The 26,252-nt window shown below is 42.1% G+C and overlaps 2 protein-coding genes and 1 long non-coding RNA gene across 5 annotated transcripts in view; 2 read left to right on the forward strand and 1 right to left on the reverse strand.

Annotated features, from left to right (window-relative positions):
- Positions 1 to 15,648, forward strand: part of LOC106505670 — a 31,036-nt gene extending 15,388 nt beyond the window's left edge. Inside the window, exons 4-6 of the long non-coding RNA XR_002337653.1 lie at positions 11,307 to 11,354; positions 14,521 to 14,682; positions 15,239 to 15,648. This is a non-coding gene — a long non-coding RNA (uncharacterized LOC106505670). The remainder of the gene's footprint in view (positions 1 to 11,306; positions 11,355 to 14,520; positions 14,683 to 15,238) is intronic.
- EMC3 (ER membrane protein complex subunit 3) lies at positions 1,640 to 21,759 on the reverse strand. The gene is made up of 8 exons (XM_003358517.4): positions 21,400 to 21,759; positions 14,167 to 14,224; positions 13,745 to 13,838; positions 10,816 to 10,920; positions 10,041 to 10,122; positions 9,138 to 9,217; positions 8,287 to 8,369; positions 1,640 to 2,175 (listed from the first exon to the last, which is right to left on the reverse strand). Exons 1-8 carry the CDS (start codon positions 21,552 to 21,554, stop codon positions 2,047 to 2,049), a joined length of 786 nt encoding a protein of 261 aa, XP_003358565.1. The 5' UTR covers positions 21,555 to 21,759; the 3' UTR covers positions 1,640 to 2,046.
- The window catches only part of FANCD2 (Fanconi anemia complementation group D2), a 66,651-nt gene continuing 62,145 nt past the window's right edge, over positions 21,747 to 26,252 (forward strand). Inside the window, exons 1-3 of one of the 3 annotated variants that reach the window (XM_021069313.1) lie at positions 21,747 to 21,839; positions 23,937 to 24,012; positions 25,589 to 25,729. In XM_021069313.1, the coding sequence (XP_020924972.1) occupies positions 23,949 to 24,012; positions 25,589 to 25,729 (205 nt within the window). In that variant the 5' untranslated portion in view covers positions 21,747 to 21,839; positions 23,937 to 23,948. Of the gene's footprint in view, positions 21,840 to 21,871; positions 22,237 to 23,936; positions 24,013 to 25,588; positions 25,730 to 26,252 lie in introns of those variants that run through there. The other 2 variants (XM_021069314.1, XM_021069315.1) reach the window with 2 other exon arrangements.

Raw genomic sequence — 26,252 nt, forward strand, 5'->3', positions numbered from 1 at the left:
ATATCATTTGAGGCCCTGGATCCAGCTACACTGAAGTCAGCTGACTGCTGGACATTTTAGTTATTGAGCCAATTTACATTCCTTTCTTAAAAGGAAGCCTGTCATGATCCATGACAGGCTTAAGCCAGGCTGAGTTGTTTCTGTATCCCTCAGTTAGTAATCCCCAGTGTCTTTCACATACACACATGCCTATGATGTTCCTTACAGACCAGAGGAACCACGCTGACTTTTGCCTCTAAGTGTCCTCAAATCTAAGTCATCATTATTTGTCAGGGTGCAGCTAACTGTAGATATTTTATTTTAGTCTTTTTAGAGCCACACCGCAGCATATGGAGGTTCCCAGGCTAGGGGTTGAATTGGAGTTATTGCTGCTGGCCTAACGCCAGAGCCACAGCAACTTGGGATTCGAGCCGCATCTATGACCTAGACCACAGCTCACGGCAACGCTGGATCCTTAACCCACTGAATGAGGCCAGGAATTGAACCTGCAACCTCATGGTTCCTAGTCAGATTAATTTCTGCTGCGCTACGACGGGAACTCCTAATGGTAGGTATTTGAATCTGCAGGCCTTGCTGGTTTTGTTTCCTCTGCTTGGGATGCCCTTTTACACTGCCCATCTCTTTCAAGACCCAAGCCAAATGTCAGCTCTCCTATGAACTCTTGCTCCCTCAATATCTTGTTTAAGCAGCTGTTTTAAATATCAGCATTTCTTACCTTGGGCCTGTGGGTCATTATGGATAGGCTTTGGAGGGTCCGTCAATGTTCCTGGGGTTACCCATGAGTGTTATCCTGGGTGGGGAGTCGGAGCTTCTATCAGATTCTCAGAGAGGTCCTGTGACCCAGTGAATAATTAAGAACCACCAAGTTCTTCTGTGTCTCTGAGTTCCTAGGGCAAGGGTCACATCTTTTCTGTCTTAGATTCTCCAGCCCTGGTACATGACAGGCACTCAGAACTGTTGGCAAAAGGCCGCTAGGGACCCACAGAGGCCACATTTTTTTACAGGCGAAGAAAACAGAATGGTTTAATTTGTAGTAACGAGTTGTCTGTTCTGATTACAGTGTTCTAACATTTGAGTCACATTCACCTCTTGGTGCAGAAATGACCCTTTGCCACTTCCCTGGGATAGTTAATCCAGAAAGAATTATTCCTGGGCAACCCTTAACTATGTGTCTGCCAGCAATTATCCCCTCTCCCTTCGTACAACCATATGTAAGCTCTCTCATGTCCTGAGCAACTGGGACACGGGATCTTTCATTTAACAGAGTAGCCACACACAGTACACCACCATTAATTTGTCAATGGATTTGATATATTCTGAAGTCCAGATCAAGACCTTGTGTAACTTAGCCTTTGAAGTCTCTGAGTATCCCAAAGGCACTTGAGAATCTGGCAGTGTCTCAGGGTCATTGGTTTTCACTGGACAGTATTAGGACAGTTGAGGAGCTTTGCAGTTTGTCCTGGCTCTGGGTATTCAATGTGAAAAGACTTTGAAAAAGGTCTTGACACATTTGGTGTTCGACACAGGGAACTTCATTTTGCTTATCCATCAGCCCTAAATTTTCAGTAATGAGAATGTATTATTCATGTAAGGAAAGTTAGAAAGATACTAATAAAAGTTAAAGATAAAATGCTGGGTGTTTGGATCCCAAGAAAACAGCAGTTTACTGTGGTTACAAATCAGAATGTCTGCACATAATAATTAGGTTTGACAATGTTTTATCCAAAGATTCAATTTTTGCTAAGTTTTATATCTTATCGCTAGCTTGAGTTTACCCCTTTCTGACTTTTACTACTAGAGTTACCAAAAAAGATTTTTAAATCTTTAAAAAATAGCTGTTTCTGGGGAAATCACTCAACACACACTCCTCATATTTCCTCTGGTTTCAAACATAACAGGCAACACACCTCAGACAAGAACAATCCTTGCGGCATGCCCGCCAGCTCATGCATCCACCTTTTTATTCTGAGGGGCTCTGGCTCAAACAAAACTTACAAAGTTAAGTGCTACTCTGAGTCCCTGACACAGCTAACCCCTGCTTGGTCTTCAGAAAATAGAGGTCTGTAGTTCCTTTTTGAACATGCCTTCGAAGTGGAGGTCTTTGGCCATGAGCTCCTCTTCGACATCATCTAGTGCCCACTGGTGATCTGTCAGCTCCAAAGCTTCCCACTCTGTCTGCAAAAAAGAACATGGAGGCAAGGAGAGAAAGGCTGTTATGAAAGCAGCACTAATCTGCTTCAGGCCAGGAGCTGGGTTCAGCTCTGGGGTTTTTTTTTTTGGTCTTTTTGTCTTTTTAAGGCCACACCCTCGGCATATGGAGGTTCCCAGGCTAGGGGTCTAATCGGAGCTGTAGCCACCAGCCTAAGCCACAAGACACAGCAACATCAGATCTGAGCTGTGTCTGCGACCTACACCACAGCTCATGGCAATGCCAGATCCTCATGGCATTTATGAATCCAATGGGTTCAGTTCTGTTAAGTGCACTCAATCCTGGAAGGTCAATGCTGCTGTGCTATCCCCTCACCCACCCCTACCCCCAGTTTACAGACAGGAGGCTGAAGCTAAAAAAGAAAGAATTGGTTAAGGTCACTGGAGCTGGCAACTAAATTACATTTCCCAAATACTCTATTAATGATGACTACTTTTGCCTTTAATTAGTAGGTTTTAACTGCTCTATGAAACTTAATGTGGGAGGTTACCATTGTGGCGCAACAGAAACAAATACAACTAGTATCCATGAGAATGGTGGGTTCAATCTCTGGCCTTGCCAGGGGTTGGGAATGTGGCTCAGATCCCAAGTTGCTGTGGCTGTGGTATAGGCCAGCAACTATAGCTCCGATTCAACCCCCAGCCTGGGAACTCCCATAAGCCGCAGGTGTGGCCCTAAAAATCAAAAAACAAACAAACAAAAACAAAAAAGAAACCCTAAACAAACAACAAACAAAGAAAAACAACTTAATGTGCAATACAAATGTTAGCTTATGGGCATTGGTTTTTAAAATTTAATTCAGAGGAGTTCTCATGGTGCAGTGGAAACGAATCTGACTAGAAACCACGAGGATACGGGTTCAACCCCTGGCCTCGCTCAGTGGGTTAAGAATCTGGCATTGCCATGAGCTGTGGTGTAGGTTGCAGACGCAGCTTGGATCTGGTGTGGCTGTGGCTCTAGCGTAGGCCAGCAGCTACAGCTCCGATTAGACCCCTAGCCTGGGAACCTCCATATGTCGTAGGTGAGCCCCTAAAAAGACAGAAAGACAATAAATAAATAAATAAATAAAATTTATGCCATAAAATTCACCCCTTTAATGTGTACAATCTAGTGATTTCTACTATATTTACAAAGATGCACAACCATCACCACTATTCCGGAACACTTTTGTCACTGCAAAAAAAAAAAAAAAACCTCCTTATCAAACAGCAGACTCTTTCCACTATCTGCTCCCTGAACGCCTGGCAACTATTACTTTATTTTCTGTATCTTGGATTCATCTTTTCTCGCTATGATATGTGACCTTTTGTTACTGATTTCTTTCACTTAGCATGTTTCGAAGGTTCCTCCTTGTTGTAGCATGATTCAGGACTTCATTTTTTTTTTTTTTTTGGATCTTTTTTGGGTCTTTTTAGAGCCACACCTGAGGCATATGGAAATTCCCAGGCTAGGGGTCCAATGGGAGCTGTAGTTACTGGCCTCCTATACCACAGCCACAGCAACGTGGGATCCAAACTGTGTCTGCAACCTACACCATAGCTCACAGCAACACCAGATCCTTAACCCACTAGGAGAGGCCAGGGATTAAACCTGCATCCTCATGGATACTAGTCAGATTTGTTTCTGCTAAGCCACGATGAGAACGCCCAAGAACGTTATAATTTTAGCTCTTATATTTAGGTCTTTGACCCATTTAAAAACTTCCATTAAATTTTTTTTTATTTTAAAATTTTATATACAACCTAAAATTTGCCACTTAAAATTTTTTTATTATAGTTGATTTATACAGCATTGTGCCAATTTTTGCTGTGTAGAAATGACTCAGTTTTATATATATATATATATGTTTATATATACACACACATATATACATACATATAAATATATATATACACACACACACATTCTTTTTTCTTTTTTAAAAAATCATTAATTTTTTTGGCCATGCCTACGGCATATGGAAGTTCCCAGACCAGAGACTGTATCTGAGTTGCTGCTGCGACCTATAACACAGCTGCAGCAATGCCAGATCCTTAACCCACTGCCACAGTGGGAACTCCATTCTTTTTTATATTATTTTCCATCATGATCAACCACAGAGATTGGATATAGTTCCTTGTGCTATACAGTAGGACCTTACTGTTTACCAATTCTAAATGTAATAGTTTGCGCCTACTAACCCCCACTTGCAGTCCATCCTCTCCCTCCGCCACCCCTTGGTGACCAGAGTCTGTTATCTATATCTTAGTCTGTTTCTGTTTTGTAGATAGGTTCATTTGTGCTGTATTTTAGATTTCACATATAAATGATATCAAGTGGTATTGGTCTTTCTCTTTCTAACTTCACTTAATATGAGAATCTCTAGCTGCATCCATGTTGCTGTGAATGGCCTAATTTCATTTTGTTGTTTTTTTTATGCTGAGCAGTATTCCACTGTATATGTGTAGCACATCTTTTTTTTTTTTTTTTTTTTTTTTTTGTCTTTTTGCCTTTTCTAGGGCCGCTCCCATGGCATGTGGAGGTTCCCAGGCTAGGGTCTAATCGGAGCTGTAGCCGCCGGCCTATACCAGAGCCACAGCAACGCAGGATCTGAGCTGCATCTTCGACCTATACCACAGCTCACAGCAACACCAGATCCTTAACCCACTGAGCAAGGCCAGGGATTGAACCCACAACCTCATGGTTCCCAGTTAACCACTGCACCACCACGGGAACTCTATGTACCACATCTTCTTAATCCATTCATCTCTTGATGGACATTTGGGTTGTTTCCATGTCTTGGTTATTGTGAAAAGTGCTGCTATGAACATAAAGGTGCATGTTATCTTTTTTTTTTTCTCCTTGGTTGCACCTGAGTCATACAGAAGTTCCTAGGCTAGTGACTGAACCCAAGCTACAGCAATGACAATGCTGGATACTTATTTGCTAGGACACCAGGGAACTCTGCATGTATCTTTTTGAATTATATTTTGTCCAGATATATCTCCAGGAGTGAGATTGCTGGATCATATGGTAATTCTTAAAATTTACTACTTTTAACCACTGTTAAGTATACAATTTAGTGGCATTAATTACACTCACAGTGCTGTACAACCATTACCACTACCTACTTAAAAATTTTGCATCCCCTGAAATAAACTCTACCTAATAAGCAATAAGGCCATTATTTCTCCCAATGAATTGTCTTGGCACCTTTGTCAAAACCCATTTGTTCTAGTCCACTGATTTGTTGTCTATCCATCTGCCAGTTCCACAGAGTCTTGGTTACTGTAGCTCAGAAGTAGGCTTTAAGTTCAGGAACTGTGAGTCTTCCAACTCTGTTCTTTTTTTTTTTTTTTTTTTTTTTTGGTCTTTTTGCTATTTCTTGGGCCGCTCCTGCGGCATATGGAAGTTCCCAGGCTAGGGGTTGAATCGGAGCTGCAGCCACCAGCCTACGCCAGAGCCACAGCAACTTGGGATCCGAGCCACGTTTGCAACCTACACCAGAGCTCACGGCAATGCCGGATCTTTAACCCACTGAGCAAGGGCAGGGACCGAACCCGCAACCTCATGGTTCCTAGTCGGATTCGTTAACCACTGCGCCACGACGGGAACTCCCCAACTCTGTTCTTATTCAACATTGTTTCACCTATTCTGGGGCCCTTTCATTTCCATATTAGCTTCAGGATAAGCCTGTCAATTTCTGTAAGAAAGGTTGGTGGAATTTTGCTAGGGATTGTGTTGAATCTATAGATAACCAAAGCTGGGACTATTGCCATCCTGGCAAAATTAAGTCAAGATAATATGAATATGGATGTATTTCCATTTATTATAGTTAATTTCTTTCAGCAATATTTTATAATTTTCAGGGTTCCATGTTTTGTTAAATTTATTATTTTATTCTTTTTGATAATATTGTAAATGAAATTATTTTCTTAATTTCAACTTTCAGGTTCTTTATTAGCTGTATGTAGAACTACAATTGATTTTTGTATATTGATCTTGTATTTGAAAACCTTGCTTTTTTTTTTAACCACTTCTAATAGATTTTTGAGGATTCCTTAGGATATTCTACATCCAAGATCATCTTATCTACAAATAGATAGTTTTACTTCTTCCTTTCTAATCTAGATGCCTTTTATTTCTTTTTCTTGCCTAACTGCCCTGGCTAGAACATCTAGGACAATGCTGAATAGAAGTGGTGAGAGTGGATGTCTTTGTTTTGTTCTTAACCTTCAGGGAAAAGCTTTTAGCATGAGTATGACTTTAGCTGTGGGTGTTTCATAGATGTCTTTCATCAAGATGAGCAAAGATTTCATCAGAATTCCCCTCTATTTCAACTTTTTATCATGAAAAATTAGTGATACTCTGCTGTACAAAAATTATACTGGGGACTTCCCATTGTTGCGCGGCAAAAACAAATCTAGTATCAATGAGGATATGGGTTCAATCCTGGCCTTGGTCAGTGGGTCGGGGATCCAGTGTTGCTGTGAGCTGTGGTGGAGGTTGCAGACACAGCTCAGATCCTGAGTTGCTGTGGTGTAGGCTGGCAGCTGTAGCTCCAATTTGACCCCTAGCCTAGGAACTTCCATATGCCATAAGCGTGGCCCTAAAAATAAAAAAAAAAGTATATATATATATTTTGTCTTTTTGCCTTTTCTAGGGCCGCTTCCGCGACATATGGAGATTCCCAGGCTAGGGGTCCAATCGGAGCTGTAGCCACTGGCCTACACCATAGCCACAGCAACGCGGGATCTGAGCCGAGTCTGCAACCTACATCACAGCTCACGGCAACGCCAGATCCTTAACCCACTGAGCAAGGCTGGGGATCAAACCCGCGACCTCATGGTTCTTAGTCGGATTCGTTAACCACTGTGCCATGACAGGAACTCCTATATATTTTGGATTTTACAAATTACAGAATCACTTCATGAAAGGCTCTAAGTAACTTCGATTTTTTTGGAGTTCCTGTTGTGGCACAGGGGAAATGAATCCAACTAGGAACCATGAGGTTGTGGGTTTGATCCCTGGCCTTGCTCAGTGGGTTAAGGATCTGGCATTGTTGTGAGGTGTGGTGTAGGTTGCAGACACGGATCAGATCTGGTGTTGCTGTGGCTGTGGCATAGGCCAGAAGCAACAGCTCTGATTAGACCCCTAGCCTGGGAACCTGCATATGCCCTGGGTGCAGCCCTAAAAAGACCAAAAAAAAAAGAGTTCCCGTCGTGGTGCAGTGGAAACAAATCTGACTAGGGACCATGAGGTTGTGAGTTCGATCCCTGCCCTTGTTCAGTGGGTTAAGGATCCTGCGTTGCTGTGAGCTGTGGTGTAGGTTGCAGATGTGGCTCGGATCTGGCGTTGTGGCTGTGGCTGGTTGCTACAGCTCCGATTAGACCCCTAGCCTGGGAAGCTCCATATGCCAGGAGTGCGGCCCTAAAAAGACAAAAAAAAAAAAAAAAAAAAAAAAAAAAAAAAAAAAACAAAACAACTTAGATTTATTAAAAATGAAATTTATATATCAGGGTCCAAAAAAGTTCAAAATAGAAGTTCCTGTAGTGGAAACAAATCTGATGAGGAACCATGAGGTTGTGGGTTCAATCCCTGGCCTTGCTCAGTGGGTTAAGGATCTGGCGTTGTCGTGAGCTGTGGTGTAGGTTGCAGACATAGCTCAGATCTGGCATTGCTGTGGTGTAGGCCAGTGGCTACAGCTCTGATTAGACCCCTAGCCCGGGAACCTCCATATGCTACGGGTACGGCCCTAAAAAGACCAAAAAAAAAAAAAAAAAAAAAAAAACCCAACAAAAAATTTCAAAATATTCCAAATATTTGGCTTCTGATTGGGCTGTTTTTACAACTTCATTTACAGTGTGGATTAAATTGGGATGAGCATTTAAAAACCAGTAATGGTACCAAGAAGCTCTAATTTACTTAACATGTGATTCTGTCTCAGGAAAAAGAGACGTGTAAACTAAAATACACCTTTGCTGAATTTAAAGGATGGAACCATATATGCTACACTCACTTCAGGGAATTCATCTTTACACTAACTCTGGTAACACCTTCCAGAGCTTCAGTGAAGCTGGAAGGAGCAGTGAGGGTACCTTAAAGGCTTTGTTGGTATCTGCGGGCATGGCCACAGCTGCTCCAGTCATCTGCTCCTGCATCATCCGTGATTGGTCAGCAGCTGCAGCAAAAGACACACCAGCATGAGTGCCAGGGCTCAGCAAGCAACCAGTACTCCTGGGGAAGAATGCTCCTTACAGAGCACTTACACATGCTTGCTGGTGGCTTAGAGAGCCACAGGCCAGTTCACTGACTGGCCCTGTCTTGCACAGTGTGACCCCAGGAAAGTCACTTTACCTCTTCTGAAAAATGGACATGATAATAGCAAGAGAAGAAAGACACCTAAAGGAAGTGCTAAACTTTATGTCAAATTTAAATAACAGTAACAATAGCCAACAGTTATTGAGCACCTCCTCCAGGCCAGGTACTTCACTAAGTGCTTTACACATCTACCTCATCTACTCCTAACAGCACACGGAAGTTAATCATTAAGGTCCCTGCTTTATAGACAGGCAAACAGAGGACCTGTCCAAGGCCCCAGCTCTTAGTAAGAGAGCCAGGATTGGACTGGCAAGAACTCTAGTCAGTGAACTAACTGATCAAAGCTGGCCGCCTTCCAGCTTCAGATTTATAGGCTTGCATTGCTGGTGCTGGATCCCTCACAGGAGGGTAGCAGGCTCTGACCAACTAGATACTGTCCCTTTGATTACCGGGGAGAACTCAGATCTACAGCCTGACCCTGGGATTGAGACTCTTTCAGAGTCTGAGGTATTGCCTCAGAAACTTATGAATCAGTGTAAGGAATGAAACTGTGCTTTAACAGAGCAGCCTACCTGATCATTGCAGCCCTGGTAAGAATGTTTCATTTAACCAAGTATTTGCTTCTTACCATTATCTTGGCCCAAAATCAGGGAGTAAATGCTCCGAAGCCCAAAGACATTGAGGAAATACCAGGATGCAGAACTCACCCTAGCAAAGCAAACGTGAAACAATGTAGGTAGTGATTTCAGAATTAACCTAGTTCACACTTTCTACCACCCAGGGTTGTTCAGAGAATGTAAAGGAATCACTGGGGTAGGCTACTGTCACCAAAGCATAACCGAAGAAGAAATACAAATTGTGAAGGCAGTGTTACAAACAGTTACAGCTCTCTGCAGGCAAAGAGCTGCGCACTGGATTTGAACAGACTTTGGGGTCAAATCTCAGTTCCTTTACACACTTCACAGAGTTGCTAGAGGTTAACATAAGGCAAGATATGGAGGCAAACTGCTCCTCCAGCTGTGTGATGAATTCTTCTGCATAGGAATGGAAAGGGAAATCCCAACTGGTTTGGTTTGTTTCATCAGGGAATGCAAGCTTTGTTTAATTTTCCTTTCTACCTAATGGATTTTCAAACCATTTATTATGTTTAATCATAAAAACAATATACTTATTATGTATAATAAATGCAAACAATACAGAAGTACATAAAATAAAAACTGAAAGAAGCCTCCTGGCCTGTTCTGTAGAGGAAACCACAAGTGTTGGTGGGCTGCATCCTTTATGTGCAGCACTGAAGACTGGAGCTATTAGGAAAGCCACCCTAAGTTGTCAACTGTATCACCCAAGCTCTCCTTAGCTTAGGTTTCCCACCTTGCCCCCATCAAGTCAATATACTTGCATATAATAAAAGCTAAACAGAGCATAAGAAATGATACAGAGATAGAAAGAATCCACACTTGGGTCACACCTATTTTACATAATGTTGCAGATTTGGGTTTGTATTCTTATTATATAAAAAGAAAGTCCTTACCAGGATGCATCTAATGTGAGTAGCTCAATTCCTTGCTGTAGCATAGGCTTAAAACGGAGGGTCAGTGGAAATGGGACCTTGGCTGCAGAGAAGAAACAAAAAGTTCAAAATCAATCCTAGCATCCCCTTTAAAATAGTTTAAGTGTGAATGCACATATTATTTCCCTGAGGAGGTGGGAACTCAGTACTATATAGTGTTTGGGAAATGATTTCCACAAGGAAATTTGTGTCAACTTCTGAAGATTTAACAGCCTTGAACAACACCAGCTTCTCTAATGCTTAAGAAGCAGGGACTGAAACTGAGCTGTGACCAAAATCTGAAAAAGGAACTCGCACTAATCTTGTTAAACCCAAAGTGGAAATATATGCAAAGAACATTACTCAGAAAACAAATTCATTTAAATCAAAGTAGCTTATAACCAAACAAACAAATGACCGGCACCAACACCTAGAAAATCAAAGTTAAAATAGAAACAGCTTGCTTCTTGCTCAGCAGATTATTTTCAGAAACAAACTACCAAGGCACTTGTTTTGATCCCTATGAGTAGAAAAACCCCTACACCATGATTTATGAAAGCTTTGGGATAAGAGTCATAAAATCATAGCATATTACATTTTTTTTTGTTCAAAGACTGTTGTCAGTTTCCAGCGAAGAAACTGAGACCAAAGGACCCATGATAACAGTATTGCAGCAGCACCTGGATTTCTCTTCATAGGCTCATGGGAAAGGATCATGGATGAAGTACACCTGAAGTCCTCCGGGCCCGTAACTTACTTGTGACAAAGCCTGAAAACGTCATGTTGATCCATCCGCCAATAAGAATCATAGGGAGGACATTTGTTACATTGCCTTTCATCATGTCTGTGAGCATAGTGGGATCTAAGACAAACACACAAGAGACCACACTACATGTTAGCACTGTTGGCAGGGACTTCTTGTTTTCTATCCATTTTAAATTTACCTGATAATTAAAGTAATACAAATTCATTGTAAATAAATTCAAGCGACATAGAAACACAGGACATAGAGAGTTCCTCTGAGCCTACGCTATAAAGTTTTAACTGTTGTATATCCTTCCATCTTTATGGATCTTTATGTATATACATATATACACACAATAGTTTCTCTATATGTATATAGATACACATAAAGGGATACTATGCTTACTATTTCGCTTCTTAATTTTAAAAACTTAACATACTTTGAATGGTGTTTCCACAATGATATGATATCTCTCTCTCTCTCTCCCTTTTTGTTTTTTTTAGGGCCACACCCTAAAGACAACTACCGTGTACATAAATCAGCATGTTTATGTAAGTATTTCTGTAAGAGAAACTCTTAAAAGAGCTTCTGGGCCAAGGGATTTGACCATTTAAAACACTCTGAACAACAGTGAGAGGGCCCCAGGAGTTCCCATTGTGGCTCAGCAGTTAGCGAACCCAACTAGCATCCATGAGGATGCGGGTTCCATCCCTGCCCTTGCTCAGTGGGTTAAGGATCCGGCATTGCCATGAGCTGTGGTATAGGTCGCAGACATGGCTTGGATCCAGCATTGCTGTGGCTGTGGCATAGGCTGGCGGCTACAGTTCCGATTCGACCCCTAGCCTGGGACCTCCATATGCGCCTTGGGTGCAGCCCTAAAAGACAAAAAAATAAAAATAAAAAAGACAAAACACTGAGAGGGCCTAACTTCCCATGACCTTAAAAGGAGCAGCTTTATCTCTGACTTGACTCCTATCCTGGGAAGCTCCATATGCTAAGAGTACAACCCTAAAAAGCTAAATAAATAGATAACTACATAAATAAAAAATAAAAGGAGCAAAAAAAAAAAAGGAGCAGCTTTGGTCAATCTTTTTTTTTTTTTTGTCTTTTTGCTATTTCTTTGGGCTGCTCCCGCGGCATATGGAGGTTCCCAGGCTAGGGGTTGAATCGGAGCTGTAGCCACTGGCCTACGCCTGAGCCACAGCAACGCAGGATCCGAGCCGCGTCTGCAACCTACACCACAGCTCACGGCAACGCCGGATCGTTAACCCACTGAGCAGGGGCAGGGACCGAACCCGCAACTTCACGGTTCCTAGTCGGATTCGTTAACCACTGCGCCACGACGGGAACTCCTGGTCAATCTTTTTAATCTTCCCCAAATGAACGGGCTAAAAAGGGCATCTTGTTTTAATTTGCATTGGTGTCAAGTGTCTTTTCATATACTTACTGGTCTCTTGTTTCTTGTATGTTTATTTATTTATTTTTTTGCCTGAGGCATATGGAAGTTCCCGAGCCAGGGATCAAACCCAGGCTGTAGTTGTGACCTGAGCCACAACTGCAACAATGCCAGAGACTTAACCTGCTGCACCACAAGGGAACTTCCTCTTGTAGGTTTTCTAAAAGACTTATTAAGATCAATTCCAGTACCTTCTGTCTGGATTTAAAATAGCTGGTTATCCTGGAGTTCCTGTCGTGACGCAGTGGTTAACAATCCTACTAGGAACCATGAGGTTGCAGGTTCGGTCCCTAGCCTTGCTCAGTGGGGTAAGGATCTGGCGTTGCCATGAGCTGTGGTGTAGGTCGCAGATGTGGCTCGGATTCCGCGTTGCTATGGCTCTGGTGTAGGCCGGTGGCTATAGCTCCGATTCGACCCCTAGCCTGGGAACCTCCATATGCTGTGGGAGCGGCCCTAGAAAAGGCAAAAAGACAAAAAAAAAAAAAAAAAAAAAAAGCTGATTATCTCACCTAAAGAAATAGGTACTGGCGGTCCCATCATGGCTCAGTGGTAACAAACCTGACAGTATCCATGAAGATGCAGGTTTGATCTCTGGCCTTGCTCAGTGGGTTAAAGATATGGCGATGCCTTGAGCTGTGGTATAGGTCACAGATGCGGCTTGGATCCTGCATTGCTGTGGCTGTGGTGTAGGCCGGCAGCTGCAGCTCTGATTCGACTCCTAGCCTGGGAACCTCCATATGCCATGGGTATAGTCCTCAAAAAGCAAAAAAACAAACAAAAAAGAAATAGGTACTAAAATTAGAGGGCAGTCAACAATAGATAACAAATTACTTCATTTTACTTTAAAGATGCTGTATTTTTCATCCAACAGGATCAATGGAAGTAAGAAATCTGTAGGAGAAATTGTAGGGTGGGCCAAGCAATCATGTCTGACAAAAGAAATGGTCTGGGGAAATATTCAAGCAGAATCTGGGGCCATCTGGCAGCAGCAGGATCCAGGCACAGATGGGGAATGCTTTTACACTGTGCTCTTCAGATTTCTGGGTCTTGAGGAAGAGCATGGGGGGAGACCAGGACAGTGGCTCTAGCCCTCACCCCCTCAACCGAGGGCTTTTTTTTTAATCCACTTTATATACTGGGGTTCCCTGAAGATTTGAAAAAGAGAACTTCATCTCTGTAGATGTCTGAATCTGATGATCTCGAAGGTCTCTTAGATTACTGTCTTTTACAATTTAAATTTCAAATAAAAGAACATCCTCTCTGCTAACCCCCACCCCCTCCAACTCACATTGAAAATCCTCCTTAAAGATGAGAGAAGCAAGGAGTTCCCTAGTAGTGCAAACTGGTTAAGGATCCAGAGTTGTCACTGCCATGTTACAGTGGCCCAGGTTCGATACCTGGCCCAGAAACTTCCACATGCCATGGGCATAGCCAAAAAAAAAAAAAAAAAAAAAAAAAAAAGATGACAAAAGGGAATAAACATACCAGTCATAGGAGAAGGTGGCACAACCTTCCTTTTAGTTTTTTTGAAAAATCCATCTTCTGGGTTGTTGAAGTAGTATTTTCGTGTCAAGAATGACTAGTAGGAAAAAGAACTTTTTAAGTCTTAAAACTGTGACATAGCACATTGTCAAATTATCCCCCCGAGGTTTAGTCAAAGGCCTTGGAATATGCTGTTACACTCGAGCTGGCAGCCTACTTGGCAGATGACCTGACATTCTAGCTGAGTCACATTTAAAAACAATTTCCCAAGAAGGGCAGGGTCACAATGACAGCAAACACCACTAGGCTTAATTACTGACTTACCCGCCTCCAACTTTCCCTGAAGAGGCCCCTTATAAAACATTCAGATATCTATTGCTCTCAACCATGAATCATGGAGCTTTTAATAAAAGATAAATGAGTACCTGTTTGGGAATGTATTTTCCATTTTCCCTGAGGACTCTGCTTCGAATTAGGACTTGACTGAAAAATACAACCAAGACAATGAGATTTTTAAAAGCGGAACACTAGAAGAAAATGAGAGAATAAAGTAGGAGACCTATTTAAACACAAGAGAGGGCTATTTGGCAATAGCCCTGTGTGGAAACTTTTCAAAATACAAGTGTCCTTAAAATCAAAAGAACATACTTAACCCAACAATCAGTTTTCCAAAAGAGCATTCATTTTTCAGAAGTGACTTTCTGAACAAAGATTCCTGAGGAAGGCACATTTGGGACATTACGCTCAACTTTTTTCTTATTTTACACTGCACTAAGAAGGAGCTTTCTCTGAGTGAAACGAGCAGCAGTTGGATACTACTCAGAAGACCAGCAGGCATGGGAAGAGGAAGGAAGGGTGAAGATAAAAGAAGGAAGTTTTGAAACCTCACAGAGAAAGGAGTACAAGACTTGACAGGGTTGTACTTGACGGGCGACGAACAGGTATTCCACCCAGGTCTCAGACTGTTAGTAAGCTCTCAAGGAATATTTATTGAATTAATAAGTGAAATTATCTGGTGATATTTGATCATTACAGACAAGAGTGTAGACCACAAGTAGGTGGTGCCAAGATACAAATACCAAATAGAAGAGACAAAAACAAGTAATTTCTCCTAGGTTTTCAAAAGTTGCCTTGAGGGGGGAAAAAAGGCCCCCCCACTTAAGTTGATGGAAATCCTCCTGAAAAGTGGAAAAAAAATTGTAGACAGAGGAACACCAGAAAACTGCTTGTTTTCTTTCTCCTCAGTGTAAACCACCTGCTCTAAGCAGTCATCCGGTACCCTTAGGGTCACCTGTGGTCACCATACGCCTATTCCGGCTTCTCCTTGTGCTGGGAATGCTCTAGTGCCCCCTCCCTCATCATGTCCTAACTTCCTTTTCAAGCCCCACCTTCTCCATGGAACTCTCTTTTTTAAAATTGTAGATGACTTACGCCATTGTATTAGCTTAAGGTGTACCACAGAATGATTCAGTTTTGTTTTTTGGATTTTTTTGGCAGATAATACTCCTTTATCAGTTATTACAAGGTGGCAAAATTCCCTGTGCTATACAGTAAGTCCTTGTTGCTTAACTTTTTTATGTATAGTAGTTTTTATCTATTAATCCCGTACTCCTAATTTGCCCCTCCCCCTACTCCTCTTCGGTAACCCTAAGTTTGTTTTCTATGTCTATGAGTTGTTTCTGTTTTGTAGACAGATTCATTTGTACTACTTCTTAGATTCCACATAGAAGTGATATTATATAGTATTTCTTTCTCTGTCTGACTTATTTTATAAAACATAATATTCTCTAGGTGTACCCATGTTGCTGCAAATGGCAGAATTTCATTCTTTTTTGAGCAACATGGCATTTTTTCCCTCCATGGAACTCTTCTTGCCTGGTGCCCTTAGAGAATTCTGTCCATCTTCATTCTCTTGACCTCATGATACCACACAGTTGACTGCTCTATACACAGGTCTACAGAGGTGATAGGAGATATGCTCTATTCCCTGGGACTGGTCTAAAGCATCTTCTCATGATGTGGCCTATACACCAATGTTGGTCTGTGACAAGATATGTACAGACACTGAGAATGAGGGTTTAGAAACTTTAATAGTAATTTGATATTGTCACAACATCCAAATATGTGATCAAAAATGTTAACATAAGCACTAGTCTGTACTAGATTAGAAATTTAAAAAAAAACCCCAAAAACAGAAAACTGGTCCTCCTCCAGACTGTTTAAGCAGCACTGGATCTAGAATAATTAATTGAAGGTCTGGAGTTGGACAGATTGGTTCAGATTCTGGCTCTGCCACTTGTCAGTTATGCGATCTTGCGCGAGTCATTTAAATTCCCTATGCTTCCGTTCATGCTGTGTATGATAACACATTTATTCTCATTAAATAAATACTTTATGAGCTTCTGAGAGCCACGTTAGGTGACACAAACAGTGGTGATCAAAAAGCAAGTATCGGAGTTCCCGTCATGGCGCAGTGGTTGACGAATCCGACTAGGAACCATGAGGTTGCGGGTTCGGTCCCTGCCCTTGCTCAGTGGGTTAAGGATCCGGCGTTGCCGTGAGCTGTGGTGTAGGTTGCAGATGCGGCTCGGATCTGGCGTTGCTGTGGCTCTGGCGTAGGCCCCGGGCTACAGCTCCAATAGACCCCTAGCCTGGGAACCTCCATATGCCGCGGGAGCGGCCCAAAAAGAAATAGCAAAAACAAACAAACAAACAAACAAACAAAAAAGCAAGTATCTCATGAAAGGATAAATTCTAGTAGGGGGAAAGATAATAACGACAAGAATAAGAGTGAAATTCATCTGTTATGTCCTGGGAAGGAGATGGATGATATGAGTATGTAACAGCGGGATGTGACTGAGTCTAGGAAATAGAAGTCTTGGGGAAAGCTTTGCTCCGGAGGTATGATTAAATTGAAATCTTAAAGATAAGGAGAGATTACCTTAGCAAGGTGCTGGCGGGAACAGCATGTGTGCAAAAGCCCTGAGGCAGAAGTAAACCCTATGTCTGAGCCCAGAGAAAAGGCCATATGGCTGGAAGAAAGAGAACTACAGAAATGTGAAAACAAGGCTTGAGAGGATGGCAAAAGCCAGACTGTGCAAGTCCCTGTGAGTCCCCCCCCCCTTTTTTTTTTGTCTTTTTGCCTTTCTAGGGCTGCTCCCGAGGTATATGGAGATTCCCAAGCTAGGGGTCAAATCGGAGCTGTAGACACCAGCCTACGCCAGAGCCACAGCAACGTGGGATCCAAGCTGTGTCTGCAACCTACACCACAGCCACAGCAACACAGGATCCTTAACCCACTGAGCAAGGCCAGAGATCGAACCTGCAACCTCATGGTTACCAGATGGATTCGTTTCCATTGCACCACAATGGGAACTCCCACATTTAGCATCCTAACCACATTTAAACACACAGTTCAGTAGTGTTAAGTATATTCACACTGTTTTGAAACAGATTTCCAGAACTCTTTCATCCTGCAAACCTGAAACTCTGTTCCTAGTGCACAATAACTCCCCCTTCCACCTCTCCTAGCCCCTGGTAACCACCATTCTACTTTGTGTTTCTATGAATTTGGCTAGTTTAGATACTTCATATAAGTGGAATCTTACAGTTATTACCTTTTTGTGTCTGGTTTATTTTACTTAGCATAATATCCTTAAGGCTCATCTGTGTTGTACCATGTGACATGATTTCCTCCCTTTTTAAGAGTTCCACTGTATTTTATTTTATTTATTTATTTTTGGCCGTGCCTGAGGCATGCAGCTCTGGAGCCAGGGATCAAACCCATACTACAGCTCTAACAAAAGCCACAGCAGTGACAACACCAGATATTCAACTGCTAGGCTACCAAGGAACTCAAGAAACTTGTAGTCTTTATCTTAAGAGTGAAAGGGGAAGGAAAGGAAACCCGTGTTCATGGGAGTAAAGTGGTACAACCTTTATGCAAAACAGTATGGAGGTTCTTCTAAATTAAAAATAGCATAGAATCATATAAAAATATGATTTAGCAATTCCACTCTGGATATATATCTACAGTAAATGAAATCAGTATTTTGAAGACAAGTGCAATTCCACCATGAAAGGATTAAAAATTACGTGATGTATGTGTACACACACACACACCAGAATATTATTTATCCTTGAAAAAGAAGGAAATCCTGCTATTTGCAACAACACGGATGAACCTTGAAAACATTATACTAAATGAAATGAGCCAGACACAAAATGACATACTGTATGATTTCATTTACATGAAGTACCTAAAGCAGGCAAATCCTGGAGATAGTAGAATGGTGGGCCCCAGGGGCTGGGGGGAGAAGGATATGAGAAATTATTATTTAATAGGTTCAGAGTTTCTGCTAGGGATGAGGAAGATATTATGGAAGTGGATGGTGGTGACAGCTGCACAGCAATGTGAATGTACTTAATGCCACTGAATTGTATGCTTAAAAATAGTCAAAATGGATTTTTTTAAAAAATTACGGCCACGCCTGTGGCATATGGAAATTCCTGGGCCAGGAATTGAACCCATGTCATGGCAATGACCAAGCCACTGCAGTGACAACACCAGATCCTTAACTGCTTCGCCTTGAGGGAATTCCTGTGGAAATTTTGTGATTGTTAAAATGGTGGCGTGGTTAAAACTGACATTTGTTAAGGGAAAGGATGCTAAGTATCCCTCGATGCTGGAGACAGTTGTGTAACATGAATAACTGTCCCATATCTTTTGAATATCCCTGTGAATTGCTTCTTCTTTTTTTGCGGGGGCGGGGGGGGGGGTTGCTGTGCTTGCAGAAGCTCCTGGGGCCAAGGGCTGAAACCATGCCACAGCAGTGGCAATGTTAGATCCTTAACCTACTAGGCCTCCAGGGAATTCTTGAATTGTTTTTAATTATCCAAGCCTCAAACCTAATATCCATTTTTTGTGTGTGTGGGGGTGACTTTTATATATACTTAACTTTCAGGGATGTAACCACCAAGTAAATATAAGGAAAACTGCACTTTGGTTTGTTTAGAACTTTATCAAGCATAGTTTACCATTTAGGGAAATCACATCCAAGCCATAACTTCTGTGATATCTAAGAAGCGAACACTTCTATAATGGAACATGTTTTGATTATGGTGATTTTATTTTTTTGGGGCTGCACTTGCGGCATATGGGAGTTCCCAGGCTAGGGGTCAAGTCGGAGCTGCAGCTGCCCAGCCTAAGCCACAGCCACAGCAACTTGGGATCTGAGCTGCACCTGTTACCTAGGCTGTAGCTTGTGGCAATGCTGGATCCTGAACCCACTGAGCAAGGCCAGGGATCAAACTTGCATCCTCTGCCACTATGTCAGGTTCTTAACCTGCTGAGCCACAATAGGAACTCCCCAATTATGGCGATTTTTTTTTTTTTTTTTTTTGGTCACCCCATGGCATGTGAGTTCCCAGGCCAGGGATCAGATCTGAGCCACAGCCTCGAACCAAACCACAGCTGCGGCAACACTGGATCCTTAACCCACTGTGCTGGCCTGGAGAACAAACCCACATCCCAGTGCTTCCAAAATCCTGTTGCTCCACCCCAATTATGGTGATTTTATGATGCATCTGACTTCTGCATCATATCTTCTAGGGCTGTTGTGCTTAAGCACTTATATATTTTCCTTTTCTCTTGATTGTTACAACTAGGGCACATTGCCTTTAAAAACAAACAAACATGGAGTTCCCATCGTGGTGCAGCGAAATGAATTCGACTAGGAACCATGAGGTTGTGGGTTGGATCCCTGGCATCGCTCAGTGGGTTAAGGATCCAGTGTTGCCATGAGCTGTGGTGTAGGTCGCAGACACAGCTTGGATCTGGCATTGCTGTGGCTGTGGTGTAGGCCGGCAGCTCTAACTCCAATTAGACCTCTAGCCTGGGAACTTGCATATGCTGTGGGTGTGGCCTCAAAAAGCAAAAAACAAAAAACTCCCACCTTGTGTGTAGATTGTACCAACTGTGAATTTCATTTTGAGTTAGAAAAAGGAGCTTTGAGTCTGATATCATTCAGAAACATCACTCTGAAATCACATGGTGAACCCAGAGCAGAAAATTATGGCAGAAAAATCTGTGACAGCAGTTATTGTGGGCAAGAGAATTTAATTTGGAAGTGAGTCTCATATGGATTTAATTACAGGCACAGTATTTTACTATTTTGGTTACTTTGGGGAGGCCACTTAACCTCTCTGGGCTTCCTTTTCTTCAGGGGATTCAGGATTATCTTAGTGTTACTGTGGGGATAAAAGGAAAACAGTTATTGGTGTCAGTAATTAAACAATGCTGAATGTCTGAACTCCAGTCATTTTATATCTTTCTATAGCCTTCCTTTCTGTGGTGAACTGACTTCTTAAGATTATCTCCAGGAGGTTAGTTCTGATCAGTTCTGAAACTGATGCCACAGAAAAATAACTGAAGTAGCTGCTGTGGTACAGGGGAAAGAGCTCCAGACATGGGAACCAAAAAACTTGGCTTCAAGTCCTGAATGTCACCATGTGTGACTTTGGATCCTCTTAAGCCTCAGTTTCTATTAAAACTGAATAGCATCTACCTCACAGAACTGCTCTGAATTTTAAATGTTAATGAATATAAGTGCTTAGCATAATGCCTAGCAGAAAATAAGTGTTTAATAAGTACTGGTTTATGATTATTCTCAACTGAATTGGGAGGCACAACTGAAAATGATAAAGCAGTGCTTTCCAAACTTCAGTTATTCCCATTCCATGATTATGGTTTTTGTCTTATTTACCAAGCAGTTGTACTACTAAAAACTTAATATTTTTTTATATATCAACTTTTCCTACTTATATAAGTTTTAGAAGTCTTTCAATTACCAGCAACATGGCTTAACACCAGTATTGTTTGCCACACATAGAAAATAAATGTTAACATAACTGCAATAAAAACAAAAGAACATTATTAACTTTCAGCTAGATATTGTTACCTGGGCAAAGTTCTGAACCTAAGGCTTGCTCTTTGTTAAAATGTGATTAATATGTGATAGGAAAGTGTTAAAGACATGGTAGCATTCGCCTGAGTTGGTCTCAAAATAATCAGAACGATTAACTGAAAAATTTTTTAATTTGATATGGAGTGGACACATGTCTGGATATCACCTAAATTCTCTCAAATTACTTCTTGACACAGGTAGATACAGTCATGAAGCACATGAGGAAGATGTTGTCTCCACTCCAGGAAGGGAAATGATTAATTACATCTCCTCACATCTCTATGACAGTTTTACATTTGCAAAGCACTTGGAAAGCTGACCACCACAGTAGTTTGGTAAAAGAAGTATAATCACACCTATCTTTTTGATTAAGAGTTCATAGATAAGACCACCGAGGGTTGGCCACTAGCCTAATAATATTAAGAGCAACATTTTATTGAACAACTACCATGCCCCAAGTCTATGATAAAGTCTCCATAGACATCATCTAAAATTTAATCCCCACGCCTGCTCTATGGGGCATGTCCTGTTATCATCCTCTTTTTGCAGATGAGGAAAGTGAAACACACAGCCAAAGAACACTGAGGTAGTGGGGGGGGGCGATGAGAAACCCCGGCAAACTAACATAACCCCTACATTTTCTTGCCCAAGGTCATAGGAGAGTAGGATCGCCGGAGAAGGGAGGGCGCTAACCTGTCAGAGACTTGTTCCTGGGTGAGCTTCTTGTCGCTCTGCAGCAGGATGGACACGTAGTGACGGATCATGCCCACGAAGAAGGTGATAATAACGATTGGCAGGACCACCCAGAGGCGGATGTTGGAGTCGAGCAGTAGCTCAGGCCCCGCCATCTTCACAGAGCGCCGGCGGCCTGCGGGTGTAGCCGGGTTTCTTTTTCCCGGGGCGCGGGGTTTCTCGTCGAGTTAGTCTCCGGGCCTTCTCACTCCCCTTAACCAGCTTGGCGGGGGACCCACCACGGTAGCCTCGGCCCTCACTCCCTTCCCCCAGGCCGGGCCACTGGCCCGCCCACTTCCGGCGCGGAAGTTTGACGTAACGGCCAGGCGCGCTCCGGTGGCGTTGGCGTGGCGGCGTGCGGGGCGGGAAAGTCGAAGCCTAGGGCGGTGACTTCTTGGCGGGTAAGTGGAGCAGCGGTCATTGTCCCTCGAGGTCCCTTGCCCTGTGGTCTGGTCCCAAGGCCCCCGCCGAGCGCGGCTTTTCCCTCTGAGGCTTCGAGCCCCAAACCTGAGCTTCCTTTGTCGCGTGCCAGTACCCACCCCCCACCCCCAGATACCTTGCTGCGTCGTTAAAATGACGAAATAAGGAGGGATTTACCGAATTGGTCCGGGCAGCCCGCCCTATCTCCTCGGCTTTCAGACTTTTCTGGAAGCGTGATGGGTTAGCACGTGTTAAAGATGTGTGCGCAGAAATCAGACGGCCTGACTTACTTTAGTTTTTCCGTCTGCAGAATGGCTGGTAGTGTTTATAAGTAGTAAACGAGGCCACGGATAAAGAATACGCTTAGCATGGTGCTTGGTATGTAGCGGATATTAACTTTTATTGGAAGCCATTATTATAATCAAGAGTACGTGTAGTTGGTAGTTAAGAGTCAAATTCTGGAGCCGGATTGCTAAATTGGAACCCCAGCTCTGCCACTCAATGTGAGAATAATAATGGTATCTACTTCAAAATGTTTTATGGCGTTCCCGTCGTGGCGCAGTGGTTAACGAATCCGACTAGGAACCATGAGGTGGCGGGTTCGGTCCCTGCCCTTGCTCAGTGGGTTAAGGATCCGGCGTTGCCGGTGAGCTGTGGTGTAGGTTGCAGACGCGGCTCGGATCCTGCGTTGCCGTGGCTCTGGCGTAGGCTAGGGGCTACAGCTCCGATTTGACCCCTAGCCTGGGAACCTCCATATGCCGCGGAAGCGGCCCAAAGAAATGGCAAAAAGACCAAAAAAAAAAAAAAAAAAAAGTTTTATGAGGAATAAATGAAGTATTAAACATAAAGCACTTAAAATAGTTTTTGCTAGCTGTTAGTAGTTACCTTCCTGCCAGCCATTCTCCTTTAGCAAATATTCTTGGAAGTTTTTAATGCCAGGTGCTGTGCTGGGGTCAAGGGATACCGAGATAAGTGACACTAGGTTCTTGCTCTCAAAGAGCCTGGCGGTAAGGGCTCCCACACATCTCTGTGGATCAGGGAAGCTGGAGTGGTAAACTCCCTGGGAATAGGAGGAACACTCTTCAAGGAAGATGGCTTTTGACTGAGTCTTTAAGGAGGTGGAGTAATTTACAGGCAGATAAGAGCATTTCAGTTGGAAAGAACACCTTATCCAAAAACACTGAGACAGGAAGGTTCTGGTTTGCAAAATAGAGTAGTAGTCCCTGTGGTTCAGACCCTCCTCTACCTCTGCAGGCTCATTTCTGACTCTACATTCTCCTTCCTGTTTCTCTGTTGAGTTTTTCTCTGCCTGGACCACTCTTCTCATACCTCTTCTACTGGCTATCTCTTATTTCAGCTTTCAACTTCAGGGTGCTGCTTCAAAATCACTTTCTCAAAGAGATTATCCCTGAGAAATTCTTGCTGTTTTTCTTCATCACTCTCAATTAGACTAATTTTCTCATAGTACCCTAGATGGTGAACATTCTTTTTTTTTTTAGTATGGCCGCACCCACAGCATATGGAAATTCCAACAAGGGATTGAATCTGAGCTGCAGCTGTGACCTATGCCACAGCTGCAGCAACACCAGATCTTTAACCCACTGTTCTGGGCTGGGGATCTAACCGCATCCCCACAGATTCCTTTTTTTTTTTTTTTTTTTTTTTTGTGCTTTATGTTGTGCTGAACATCTTATTTTTTTTTATTACTCAAATGAATTTATCACATCTGTAGTTGTATAATGATCATAATCCCCACAGATTCTTAATCCACTGTGCCACAGTGGGGACTCCTAGATGGTGAAAGATCTTAAATGTTATATAGAGAACTGTGGGTTTTATCCTTCAACAAGAGGGAAGTGGCCTGACTAAGGAGGCAACTAGATAAACCAATCTTGAAAGCAAGGGAGTATTGACCAGATGTAGGAGTTGAAGTTTTCTCAGAGAGCATTCTTATAAAGTGTTTGGCTTTGGATAGAGTAGCTTTCTTAGAGCTATAGCTTTAACTTCTCAGAATTTATTCAGTTCTTTGGGGTTAACTTCTTTTCTCTGATTTTGCTCTTGAAATTTAACTGAGGAAGACTTTGATCAAAATGGTTTCCAAAAGAAGACAGTCAAGATCTGAGGATAAAGAGAGCCTGACAGAAGATGCCTCTGGTAAGTGTGTAGTCATTTTTGCTTTATTTCTTGTAGCAAATATGCGAGGTACTAAAAGGGAGGTTAAATTTCCTGCTTTCAAGTGCTGGGAGTCACCAAGGCTTAACAGAGCACACAGAATCTAGTATCAGGAGATATGAGATTAAATTTCTGCCTCTCATTCCACGAATGACTTTGGCCATGGTGGTAGGCTGTGAGTTTCAGTCTCCACATCCATAAAAGGAATCTACATACATAAGAGCTTATGTATTGTCCATGTTTTAGGTGCTGGACACATAGTCTCCTTACCTCCCTTAAAAAAATTTATGATCTAGTTAAATGCTATGATAGGGGTATATAAAGGAAAAGCATCATATGTATCAAAGCTGGCACATCAGAGGCAAAGAAAGAGACTGTCCATATGAGAATGTAGTTGACAGCCCTGAGAGTTCCACTGAGAAGGGGTCTTTCATTTATCATACTCATTTAGTCTATTAGGGCACTTTTAACTTGTTATATCATTGACGGAGAAGAGTACATAATCACACATTAAGAACCTTTTTGTTTGCTTACGTTTTATGACTTCTCTGGGTCAAAAGCTTTGGGATAAAACCATTCTGGGCTTTGTAGTCAAAAATGTGATGTAGGAGAACCTGCCTCATTTTTTCTATCCCTGCATCTAGATCATTGGTTTTCAAACTTTGGTGTGCATCAGGAGTATTACCTGGAGAGTGTGTTAAAAATTTAGATTCCCAGACTCCATTCGTAAGATTTAGTTTCTGCAGCTCTGGAACGTGACCTAAGACTATGCTTTTAATAAGTAATTCCAATGAGGTGATTTGTAGACCACATGAGAGATCCCGACTGCTTTAGAATTTGGGTGGAAAACATTTCCCTGGTTGTCATTAGAAGTGGCACATTTTAGGAAGTTGCCATGAGGTATAGTGGGTTGAGGATCTGGTGTTGCTACAGCTGTGGTGTAGGTCACAATTTTGGTATGGGTTCGAACCCTGGTCCAGGAACTTCCACATGCGGAGGGTGTAGCCAAAAAAAAAAAGTGGCACATTTTAAATTGTTCAAATGAAAACTCAATAGGTGATAATAATTCTATTTATTTATTTATTTATTTATTTTGGTGTTCTTAGGGCCGCACCTTCGGCATATGGAAGTTTCCAGGCCAGGGGTTGAATCAGGGCTGTAACTGCCGGCCTATATCACATCAACAGCAATGCAGGATCTGAGCTGCATCTGTGACCTATACCATAGCTCATGGCAATGCCAGATCCTTAACACATTGAAGAAGGACAGGGATCAAATTCATGTCCTCATGGACACTAGTCAGGTTCATTACTGCTGAGCCAACATGGGAACTCCACAGTGATTGTTTAATTTGTTTGTTTGGAGGCCATATTGCTGACGCTTGTGAGAAACAGTATTTCACTACAGTAGTAGGTTCACTATAATTCCTTAGGAACCCATCAACTTTCTCCTTTTTTTTTTTTTTTTAGCTTTTTTCTTAGGGTTATTATTCTAGGGTTTACATTTAAATCTTTGCTTTACTATTTGTAACATTCTTGAAAATTTTGTCTGTTTTCAGAAACCAGGAAGCAACCACTTTCCAAAAAGACAAAGAAATTTCATGTTCATAATGAAGTTGAGGAAAATGACAGTGTCTTCGTAAAGCTTCTTAAGACAGCAGGACTTATTCTTAAAACAGGAGAGAGTCAGAATCAACTAGGTACTATTTTAATCTAAATCTTTTCTCTGGGTATATTTAAAGGGCTCAGAACTGAATCATGGATTTTCTTTTTTTTTGAATCATGGATTTTCTAGAGGGCAATGAAGATTAGAAATACCACCTGTCCTGAGGCAAGGATGAAGTTGAAATTGCTTTTTAGAGAATATCGTTATTCTTTTGGTCCTGATTAATGCGTGTTAAGTAAAGTACTTCTAATTTTTTTTTAAGAAAAAATGTTATATGCTAGTATTACATTATATTTTCTTGTGAAAAATAATTAATACCAGAGAACAATCTGATCTGTATTAGAGTAACTTCAGAAAAGAACTTATAAAGCCATGTAAGGCCCTGATTTGTGGGCACAGATTATTCTGTCCAGCTAAGGTTATGGCCTGTTTTTTTTAGAACACTTAGTAGCTATCCTTTATAAAAGCTAACTCTTTTGCTGTGGATTTATAAGATTTGGCTCAAAGTTAGGTTAAAAATATCCTTATTGGTTTCACCAGACAGGAACCTAGGTCTT

This window comes from Sus scrofa, chromosome 13 (assembly GCF_000003025.6).
Source record: "Sus scrofa isolate TJ Tabasco breed Duroc chromosome 13, Sscrofa11.1, whole genome shotgun sequence".
Classification (NCBI taxonomy): domain Eukaryota; kingdom Metazoa; phylum Chordata; class Mammalia; order Artiodactyla; family Suidae; genus Sus; species Sus scrofa.